At 40.4% G+C, this 12016-nt stretch overlaps 1 protein-coding gene across 5 annotated transcripts in view; it reads right to left on the bottom strand.

Annotated features, from left to right (window-relative positions):
* Positions 1-12016, bottom strand: part of LOC128688147 (phosphatidylinositol-3,5-bisphosphate 3-phosphatase MTMR3) — a gene marked incomplete at its 5' end in the record, with an annotated part of 289396 nt that overhangs the window by 206466 nt on the left and 70914 nt on the right. For all 5 annotated transcript variants that reach the window (XR_011392521.1, XM_070089333.1, XM_070089331.1 and 2 more), the window contains 1 exon segment: positions 7011-7178. Coding sequence is in view for 4 of the 5 variants with exons in the window: in XM_070089333.1 (XP_069945434.1) it covers positions 7011-7178 (168 nt within the window).

The raw sequence follows: 12016 nt of genomic DNA, 5'->3' as shown, positions 1-12016 counted from the left end.
GTTTAAAGTATTAATGCATATTTAAAATTGTACTATTTTGCTACCTTCCTTTGTAATAAAGCATACTTAAAATTGTACCACTCAATAACCCATGCCTTGCCTTAAGTAGTCTAAGTACGTGTATTAGGATTAGTCTGCCCAAAATGCACAACATACTACTGGCTTTCTTTTGTGCTTAATATATTATTACAAGTAAACTGCATTTTGTATACTGCACAAAGAAATAAAGTTTGTTTTACAATTTTGAAGGTATCGGTACTGGTCTAAAACTAAGCATCTGTACCCGTGGGCATCAGCTAATTTTAGTAGTACTGGTATCAGTTATCTTTAATGGTACTGGTAGCTGTCTAAAATGGACTATCAGTGTCTCCAAAATTTTTGGTATCGTCATTAGTGACAAACAATCTTCCTTCTCTAAATCTACGTTGTAATTTGGCATCTCTCTATCCTTTCAACAACTTTTACATCTGAGGTTAGCACTTCTGGTCCAAAATGTTTTGCTAGAGCTCCACTGCCCCCTTTGCTGAGAGGAGTCGTATCTTCATTTTCTAAGGCCTCTAAATTATCGAGATCTAAGCTCTTCTCCAACAAATACTGAGTTAGAGGGAGAAAAGCTGTATGGAAGGGAGAATAGTTACTGTATTTTACAACATACAAGTTGCTCTAGTGTTGAACACACCCCTAATTCTGACTGACTAAATTTTGGGAAAAATAAAATAAAAGGTACACGGCATCCATGGTAATAATGTTAAACCTGAGGCATTACATGTAACAACACACATGTTGATGGTTCTTTCTGCAGTTATTTACCACTGATGCAGCTGACTGGCAGGGCTGCCAAACAAAATTTTCAAAAAGCGTTAGATTCTTGTCTAATACGAACTAAAAATGTTCTAAATTTACATGTAACGACTAGAAAATGCATCAGTATGTGTGATTATTCTGGATCTGCTAAATCCCAATCCTGAGCTTAAAAGGTTCTTGCATCCAGAACTGTTAGCAAAATGTTCTTTGCAGAGTAAACTTAAATGGCCAATTACTGATAATAAAAAGATATTTCACTGTGCTTCATACATCATTACATAAGAGTTTCAAATTCAAGTTTTTTTTTTTTCCAACAAGACAGCCGTCTCCCACCAAGGCAGGGTGACCCAAAAAGAAAATACTTTCAACTTCATTCAACACTTTCACCTCACTCACACAACCACTGTTTTTGTAGAGGTGCTCAGAATACAACAGCTTAGAAGTATATACGTATAAAAATACACAATATATCCCTCCAAACTGCCAATATCCTAAACCCCTCCTTTAGAGTACAGGCATTGTACTTCCCATTTCCAGGACTCAAGTCCAGCTATATAAAATAACCGGTTTATCTGAATCCCTTCACTAAATATTACCCTGCTCACACTCCAACAGCTCGTCAGGTCCCAAATACCATTCATCTCCATTCACTCCTATCTAACACGCTCACACACACTTGCTGAAAGTCCAAGCCCCTCGCCCACAAAACCTCCTTTACCCCCTCCCTCCAACCTTTTCGAGGACGACCCCTACCCTGCCTTCTTTCCCCTACAGATTTATACGCTCTCCATGTCATTCTATTCTGATCCATTCTCTCTAAATAACCAAACCACCTCAACAACCCCTCTTCAGCCCCCTGAATAATACTTTTATTAGCTCCACACCTCCTAATTTCCACACTCTGAATTTTCTGCATAATATTTACACCACACATTGCACTTAGACTGGACATCTCCACTGCTTCCAATTGCCTCCTCACTGCAGCATTTACAACTCAAGCTTCACACCCATATAAGAGTGTTGGAACTGCTATACTTTCACACACTCCCTTCTTTGCCTCCATAGATAACATTTTTTGTCTCCACATATACCTCAATGCACCACTCACCTTTTTTCCTTCATCAATTCTATGATTAACTTCATCCTTCATAGATCCATCCACTGACACGTCAACACCCAAATATCTAAAAACATTCACTTCTTCCATACTCCACTTCCCCAATTTGATATCCAATTTTTCTTTATCTAAATCATTTGATACCCTCATCACCTTACTCTTTTCTATGTTCACTTTCAACTTTCTACCTTTACACACATTCCCAAATTCGTCCACTAACCTTTGCAATTTTTCTTTAGAATCTTCCATAAGCACAGTATCATCAGCAAAAAGTAACTCAATTCCCATCTTGTGTTTGATTCCCCATAATTTAATCCCACCCACTTCTTTTACAACCCCATCCATATATATATTAAACAACCATGATGGCATTACACATCCCTGTCTAAGACCTACTTTTACCAGGAAGTAGTCTCCCTCTCTTCTACACACCCTAACCTGAGCCTCACTATCCTTATAAAAACTCTTTACAGCATTTAGTAACTTACCACCTATTCCATATACACTTGCAACATCTGCCACATTGTTCCCCTATCCAGTATCATATGCCTTTTCTAAATCCATAAATGCAATAAAAACTAAATGGTTCTTCAGTTTTCTTGTGCTTGGCAGTAATTTTGTGTCTTTCGGTGTCACTCAATTTAGCTGCAAATGAACACTTACAGGACACTCATTCATGGGACTCGCATTCAGTATGTGATCTGGACCTAACTGGACATGTTCTCTTTCTACTCACTGTTTCGATGAATGCAAGTGAATGTGTCTACTGCTAGGACTGCATACCGATTTGTGATAGCTTTTAATTTTTTTTTTTTTTTTTTTTAACAAGTCAGCCGTCTCCCACTGCGAGGGAAAAGTTCAATAGATAGGAGTAGCGAGGGAGTGTATAGTAACAATAGTTTCATTGCCGGCTACTTGTTAAGGTAGGGTAAGTCCAGCTCCCGCTATTCCCCCCCCCACTTTTTTCCCCCTCCCCGAAAGTGATAGTTTGATTGCCGGCTGCTTATTAAGGTAGGGTCAGTCTAGCTCCCGCTATCCCTTCCCCCCCCCCCGAAAGGTGACGTGTGGGGCTCCGGTCAAACAGTAAATCACTCGACTCACAGCTCCCAGCACTACTGTAAGTACACGCCTAATATATTTTAGTGGACTTATTGGTTGAAAGCTTCACTTTTGACCAATAATTAACTTAGTCCTTTCAGTTTTTATCTGTTAAATGTTTTAATAATCACCACAAATTTTAGGTATTGTACTTATCATGGAGAGTGATTTCTTAAACAGTGGGTAATCTGTCTCTCTTTACAGTTTGGAATGACAGAGGGTCACCTGCCAACCAACGAGAAGAATAGAAGGAGATGGACTAACGTCCTGAGACGTCCCATGTTTAACCTGTTTACCTGTTATGTAAGCCAACACAGGACCTAACCCCTCATCATAGCAATGGTAACGAACCTGCGTTCCTGTCATCTGAAGTAATTATTCACGGCTACACTCTGTGAAGAACGAGCCGGTGGAGGTCACCAACACCTGCTACCCCCCTCCCCCACATCAGCAACAGCTACGATTTCAACAACACAGTGTCACCAACACCTGACACCCCATTACCACGATATACAGTGGACCCCCGCATACCGTACGCATCGCATACCGTACAATCCGCATACCGGACGCTTTGATCGCTAAAATTTAGCCTCGCATACCGCCCAAAAACCCGCTCACCGCCCTTCGTCCGAGACGCGTCCAATGTGCGGCCTGAGCCAGCCTCATATGTTCCGCCGGTGACATTGTTTACCAGCCAGCCTCCGCGGTAACATCCAAGCATACAATCAGAATATTTCGTATTATTACAGTGTTTTCGGTGCTTTATCTGGAAAATAAGTGACCATGGGCCCCAAGAAAGCTAGTTCCAACCCTACAGCAATAAGGGCGAGAATTCCAATAGAGATGTAGAAAGAGATCATTGATAAGTATGAAAGTGGAGTGCGTGTCGCCGAATTGGTCAGGTTGTACAAGAAACCCAAATCAACCATCTCTACTATTGTGGGCAACAGAAAGGCAATCAAGGAAGCTGTTCTTGCCAAAGGTTTAACTGTTTTCGAAACAGAGATCGCAAGTGATGGAAGATGTTGAGAGACTCTTATTGGTGTGGATAAATGAAAAACAGCTAGCAGGAGATAGCGTCTCTCAAGCGATCATAAGCGAAAAGGCTAGGAAGTTGCATGAGGATTTAATTAAAAAAATGCCTGCAACTAGTGATGATGCGAGTGAATTTAAGGCCAGCAAAGGTTGGTTTGAGAGATTTAAGAAGCGTAGTGGCATACATAGTGTGATAAGGCATGGTGAGGCTGCCAGTTCGGACCACAAAGCAGCTGAAAAATATGTGCAGGAATTCAAGGAGTACATAGACAGTGAAGGACTGAAACCTGAACAAGTGTTTAATTGTGATGAAACAGGCCTGTTTTGGAAGAAAATGCCAAGCAGGACCTACATTACTCAGGAGGAAAAGGCACTCCCAGGACATAAGCCTATGAAAGACAGGCTTACTTTGTTGATGTGTTCCAATGCTACTGGTGATTGCAAAGTGAAGCCTTTACTAGTGTATCACTCTGAAACTCCCAGACCGTTCAGGCAAAAGAATGTCCTCAAGGAGAATTTGTGTGTGCTGTGGAGGGCAAACAGTAAGGCATGGGTCACTAGGGACTTTTTCTATGACTGGTTACACCATGCATTTGCCCCCAATGTGAAAGATTACCTAACTGAAAAGAAATTAGAACTTAAGTGCCTCCTGGTGTTAGACAATGCCCCTGGTCATCCTACAGACGTGGCAGAGCGACTATATGGGGACATGAAATTCATTAAGGTGAAGTTTTTGCCTCCTAATACCATTCCTCTCCTGCAGCCCATGGACCAGCAGGTTATTGCAAACTTCAAAAAACTGTACACAAAAGCTGTTTGAAAGGTGCTTTGTAGTGACCTCAGAAACTCAACTGACTAAGAGACTTTTGGAGAGATCACTTTAATATCCTCAATTGTGTAAACCTTATAGGTAAGGCTTGGGAGGGAGTGACTAAGAAGACCTTGAACTCTGCTTGGAAGAAACTGTGGCCAGAATGTGTAGACAAAAGGGATTTTGAAGGGTTTGAGGCTAACCCTGAGAGGATTATGCCAGTTGAGGAATCCATTGTGGCATTGGGAAAGTCCTTAGGGTTGGAGGTTAGTGGGGATGATGTGGAAGAGTTGGTGGAGGAGGACAATGAAGAACTAACCACTGATGAGCTGATAGATCAACTTCAAGAGCAAGAGGCCAGACCTGAGGAAACTGGTTCAGAGGAGGGGAGAGAGAAATTGAAGAAGTTGCCTACTACAAAGATTAAGGAAATCTGTGCAAAGTGGCTTGAAGTGCAAACCTTCATGGATGAAAATCACCCTCACACAGCTATTGCAAGCCGTGTTGGCAACCTGTACACTGACAATGTTGTGAAACACTTTAGGGAAGTCATAAAGGAACGAGAGGTACAGGCCATTATGGACAGATATGTTGTGCGAAAGAAGTCCAGTGACTCTGAAGCTGGTCCTAGTGGCATTAAAAGAAGAAGGGAAGTAACCCCAGAAAAGGACTCGACACCTCAAGTCTTAATGGAAGGGGATTCCCCTTCTAAATACTAACACTCTCTCTCCCCTCCTCCCATCCCATCAATCATCACCAGATCTTCAATAAAAGTAAGTGTCATGTAATTGTGCATGCCTTTTTCAGTTTGTGTGTATTAAAATTAACATTTCATGTGGTAAAAAAATTTTTTTTTTCATACTTTTGGGTGTCTTGCACGGATTAATTTGATTTCCATTATTCTTATGGGGAAAATTCATTCGCATACCGAACATTTCGCATAACAACCAGCCCTCTTGCACGGATTAAGGTCGCTATGCGGGGGTCCACTGTACCTATATTAGCGTTGAGTTCAAATGTAATTTTTTTTCCATTTCATTTTTCATTTTTCTTTCAATTAGGATACCCATTCATATTTTATTGTTTTACATTTTCTGTTTCTAAATAATAAAGTGTTTATCATTTTTTTTTTTTTTTTTTTTTCAACAAGTCGGCCGTCTCCCACCGAGGCAGGGTGACCCAAAAAAGAAAGAAAATCCCCAAAAAGAAAATACTTTCATCATCATTCAACACTTTCACCACACTCGCACATTATCACTGTTTTTGCAGAGGTGCTCAGAATACAACAGTCTAGAAGCATACACATATAAAGATACACAACATATCCCTCCAAACTGCCAATATCCCAAACCCCTCCTTTAAAGTGCAGGCATTGTACTTCCCATTTCCAGGACTCAAGTGTTTATCATTGTCTGTTATTATTTCTTTTTCTATTCATTAATTTTCCTGAGGAGCCAGCCAGCCTTGTTGTTACAGGGCTGAGTAAGCCTTCACACCCACCAAGGCTTTTAATATACATTTTAAAAATATTTCACATTTGTGTTTTTAAGTTCATTGATTTTACTGTTTACCAAGAGTATATTTGTACTGTAACATACCAAAACAAACCAAATGATACATACTGTATACCACTATGTATCATTATTTGATACAATTTTACTTTTGCTTTTTATATCTTAGTATCAGGATCATTTGAAGCAAGTAAAAATATTATTGCCAGGTAGTTTGGTGGTAAACAGGTGAATTAGCCTACTGATACTACTCGTAGTCCATCTTATTCCATCGCCTGGTTTTTCCTTAGCCTCCTGGTACTTAGTGCCAACAATTTTTTTTACAATTATGTTTTTTTTTATTTATGCATTTTATACAGAATAGTGTGCAAGATTCATTACTGGGTCACATACAAGAGCTTACTGTCTGGTATAGAAATACTTCTCTAGGCTTAGCTTGAGACCTATGAGAAATGTAACATTCAGCCTTCAAGATGCTGGGTAAACTTTATATTTTGTTATCAAAGCTGTCATAAACAATAATTTCTTTTCTGTTTTCTGCAAGGGAAAATATATGTAATAAACAAAGGCCCATAAAACTTAAGGCTAGCTATCTACTTGATAACAATCTCATGGTTAACTTCATCTTACAAACCTGATGAGTGTGAACATAGAGGTAGTTAGTGTATCGGTCACGGTTGAGCCTTAAAAGTGACCAAACTGAATAAGTGCGATCCCCAATTTTAGCTTGGACACGCTCTTGAGAAGTGTTGCAGAGAAAGGAACCAAAGAGATTGCTGTACACATGTTGGGCCAACTTTACCTGGGGGAAAAATAAAATCTAAATATCTAAAAAATAAACAATGCACAGTAGTAAAATAAATGTATGGCAAATACAGTGAAACCTCGGTTTTCGTATGCCCTAGTTTGTATGTAAAACTATAGTTATTCTCTATAAAATGTATTTTTTGTTAATATTTTAGGGTGTCTGGAAAGAATTGGATTTACATTATTTCTTATGGGAAATAGTAACAAAATATACATTTTACAGATAATAACTAGTTTTACATACAAACTAGGGCATACAAAAATCAAGGTTCCACTGTAGTAGTTCTGTTCAAGGATTTATACTCTACTTACCATTGCTACCAATTTTTTTTTTTTTGGGGGGGGGAGGGAGAACTAATTCACAAGAGATTATACACTTTGTAGCGTAGCATAACATAATATACTCGACCCCTTCCAGTTTGGTTACAGGCCAAATAAAATTACAAATTATGCCATCTTAAAAATGCTAGAATTTATGCAGCTCTAAAATAATTAATATCCATTAGGCCTCTTCATTGACGTTAGGAAAGCTTTCAATACAGCAGGCCACAGCATTCTACACCTCAAACATCACTGCAGTATCAAAGGTCATGCACTCGCACATGAAGCTGTACCTAACCAACATATACCAATATATTGCTATCAAGGGCATAACCTCATCTACAAGACCTGTCAGATTGGTGTCCCAGAGGGAATTGTGCTTGGCCTTCTGCTCTTCCTCTTATACATCAATGATCTTCTAAATACATCAGAACTTAGACCTACAAACCACAGTACTGAGTTTCAACCCTTGGCAAGCGAGTCTTAAAACTCCAGGCCAGTGCATCAGCCACTGGGCCAGCTGGCTACAGTAAGGTTCATCCAACTAGGTATATTTATACACCATAAGAAAGTTAGTATGGACCCCATTGTGACCACAAATGCATTATTACAATTTTGCAAGCCATGAAGGTGGCTTCGAGGGGACACGAGCTAAAATTCGCCACGGCCACACTGGTGGGCGATTCATCTGTAAAAACTTGAATTTGTGGTCACAGTGGGACCTTTGTTATCTCTCAATGGTGTATAAATATACCTAGTTAGATGAATCTACTCATAGTCAGCTGGCCCAGTGGCTATGTACTGGCCTGGAGTTTCAAGACTCACTCACCATAGATTCAAACCCCACCCATATTGTGGTTTGTTTGCAAAAGTGTTATTACAGTTTTATGAACAGACCTATTCTCTTCCTGACAATTCTCGTCATCTCCCACCCAAATTTAAATTTCCTCAACACTGTTAACGAAGAACTTCTAAAAATATAACACTGGACTAGCAACAAACTTGTGCTCAATACTGATAAGACCTTCTACAGTAGGGTCCCGCTTTACGGCGTTCCGCTAATACGGCGATGTCAAATTATGACCAAAATTTCCTATACAGCAAGCAGTCTTTCAAAAACGGCGCGCCCCACCCGGTTTGTTTACATTCTCCGTGACCACATCTATTATGTCAGTAAATTTTCCAAAATTTCAAGTGTTTTAAAGTTACTGCGTATTTTATATGTACAGTGGTCCCTTGTTTTTCGTAATTAATCTGTTCCTGGAGCCGTTACTATAAACGAAATTTACGATTTGCCAATCAATTTTCCCCATAAGAAATAATGTAAATACAATTAATCCGTTCCTGACACCCAGAAGTATTAAAACAAAAAAAATTTTTACATGAAATATACATGTAGTACATAAACAATACAATGGGAAATGATGAATGAAACATTAACAGTGTAACACTTACCTTCATTGGAGATTCTTCTTAGTGTATGGGAGACTGGAGGAGGAGAGAGATTGGATTGTTTACAGTTTGGAAAGGGAATCCTCTTCCAGCAACACCTCAGGTACCAATTGCTTCTCTGGGGTTGCTTCTCTTCTCTGTTTCTTAATGCTAGGACCACCTTGAGAGTCACTCTAGTCCTGTCTCGCAAAGTAACTGTGGAGAGAGCTCTGTTTCTGGCGTCTCTAACACTTCCCTAAAATGGCCCAAGACTGTCACTGTACATATTTCTCACCTTTACCACAGGCTTGGCACTAGGAGCTTTCTTTGGAGCCATGGTAGCTTATTTAATACTTGCAAGCACTAAAATGAGTGGAATATTATGAAATATTTCGAAGGAGCACTTGAGGGGACCTTCACTCACTGGTAAACAATGCCAGACTGGCTGGGTAGGGAGGCTGCCCCAGCTCACACCGTGTATACGCGTCCCGGACAAACTACTATTCGCGAGTCAACCCATGAAAAGCGAGTCCATGTTTAAACGAAAATACCCCTATGATTGGTGAAATTTACGATTGCCGAAAACTACGAAAAGCGAGGGACCACTGTACAGTGGTCCCTCGCTTTTCGTAGTTCCCGGCAATCGTAAATTTCACCAATCATACAGTTATTTTCGTGTAAACATGGACTCGCTTTTCATAGGTTGACTTGCGAGTCGTAATTCGTCCCGGACGTGTACCCACGGCGCGAGCCGTGGTGGCAGCCAGTCTGGTATTGTTTACCAGTGAGCGAAGGTCCCCTCACGTGCTCCAGCGAAATATTTCATAATATTCCATTTATTTTAGTGCTTAAAAGTACTAAATAAGCTACCATGGCTCAAAGAAAGATCCTAGTGCCAAGCCTGTGGTAAAGAAGGCGAGAAATACGAGTGAATTTAAGAAAACCATCATTGAACAATATGAAAGTGGTACAAGTGTGGCCGAACTGGCCAGGATGTATAAGAAACCCTACACAACCTTATGTTCCATAGTGGCCAAGAAAAAGGAAATCAAGGACGCTGTTGTTGCAAAGGGGGTAACTATGCTGACAAAAATGAGATCACCAGTACTCGAAGAGGTTGAGAAGTTATTGTTGGTGTGGATAAATGAGAAACAATTAGCAGGAGATACACTTATGACTTTGATTATTTGTGAAAAGGCTAGGCAGTTGCATGAAGATTTGGTAAAGAAATTGCCTGCAAATAGTGGTGATGCGAGTGAATTTAAGGCCAGCAAAGGCTGGTTTGAGAGATTTAAGAACGGTACTGGCATACACAGTGTGGTACGGCATGGCGAGGCTGCTAGTTCGGACCACAAGGCGGCTGAAAAATATGTGCATGAATTCCAGGAGTACATAGAGGCTGAAGGACTGAAACCTGAACAAGTGTTCAATTGTTACAAAACAGGCCTCTTTTGAAAGAAAATGCCAAAGAGGACCTTCATTACACAAGAGGAAAAGGCAATGCCAGGACACAAGCCTATGAAAGACATGCTGACGCTAATGTTCTGTGCTAATGCTAGTGGGGATTTCAAAGTGAAGCCATTACTAGTGTACCATTCTGAAAATCCCAGTGTGTTCAGGAAAAACAATGTTATGAAGAGTAAATTGTGTGTGTTTTGGAAATCTAATAGTAAGGCATGGGTCACGAGAGAAATTTTCGTCGAGTGGTTCAATGAAGTGTTTGGCCTTAGTGTGAAGAATTACCTCCTGGAAAAGAAATTGGATCTCAAGTGCCTGCTAGTAATGGACAATGCACCTGCTCATCCTCCAAACTTGGATGACCAAATTTTCGAGGAGTTTGGGTTCATCACAGTAAAGTTCTTGCCCCCGAATACCACTCCTGTCCTCCAGCCCATGGACCAGCAGGTCATTGCAAACTTTAAAAAACTCTACACAAAAGCAATGTTTCACAGGTGCTTGACTGACCACAGACACTCACTTGACCCTAAGAGAATTTTGGAGAAAACACTTCAGCATCCTCCATTGCATAACCCTTATAGGTATGGCTTAGGAGGGAGTGACTACCAGGACTTTGAACTCTGCCTGGAGAAAATTGTGGCCAGATTGTGTCGACAAGAGGGATTTTGAAGGATTTGGGACTGACCCTAATGAGCCTATGTCTGTTGTAAAATCAATTGTGGCACTGGGGAGTTCCATGGGGTTGGATGTGAGTTTGGAGGATGTGGAAGAATTGGTGGAAGACCACAACGAAGAGCTCACCACTGAGGAGCTGCAAGAGCTTCAGCAGGAAGAGCAACACATCGCAGCTCAGAATCTTGCTGCAGAGGAGGAGGAAGAGAGATCGAAGAAGGTGCCTTCTTCAGAAATTCAAGAGATTTTTACTATGTGGGGCAAGATGGAAAGCTTTATGGAGAAACATCACCCTAACAAGGTTGTTGCAAGCCGTATTGGCAACATGTACAGTGACAAAGTCTTGGGCAATTTTAGGGAAGTGTTAAAGAGACGCCAGAAACAGAGCTCTCTCCACAGTTATTTTGCGAGACAGGACTCCAGTGACTCAAGGTGGTCCTAGTGGCATTAAGAAACAGAGAAGACAAGCAACCCCAGAAAAGCAATTGGTACCTGAGGTGTTGATGGAAGGGGATTCCCCTTCCAAACTATAAACAATCCACTCTCCTCCTCCAGTCTCCCATACACTAAGAAGAATCTCCAATAAAGGTAAGTGTTATGCTGTTAATGTTTCATTCATCATTTCCCATTGTATTGTTTATGTACTACATGTATATTTCATGTAAAAAATTTTTGTTTCAATACTTCTGGGTGTCAGGAACGGATTAATTGTATTTACATTATTTCTTATGGGGAAAATTGATTGGCAAATCGTAAATTTCGTTTATAGTAACGGCTCCAGGAACGGATTAATTACGAAAAACGAGGGACCACTGTATTCTGAAAATTATACTTATATGTACCTGTACCTAAATATACTTACACACTGTGCTGGTGTGCAGGTACACATTAAAATCGCTAAGTCTCCCTACTCATGACGCCAATACTATGCAATACATGTAATAATCACTC

Source organism: Cherax quadricarinatus, chromosome 2 (genome assembly GCF_038502225.1).
Source record: "Cherax quadricarinatus isolate ZL_2023a chromosome 2, ASM3850222v1, whole genome shotgun sequence".
NCBI classification, from domain to species: domain Eukaryota; kingdom Metazoa; phylum Arthropoda; class Malacostraca; order Decapoda; family Parastacidae; genus Cherax; species Cherax quadricarinatus.
The sequence above is the reverse complement of the archived record's forward strand: the minus strand, read 5'-3'. Positions and strand labels throughout refer to the sequence as shown.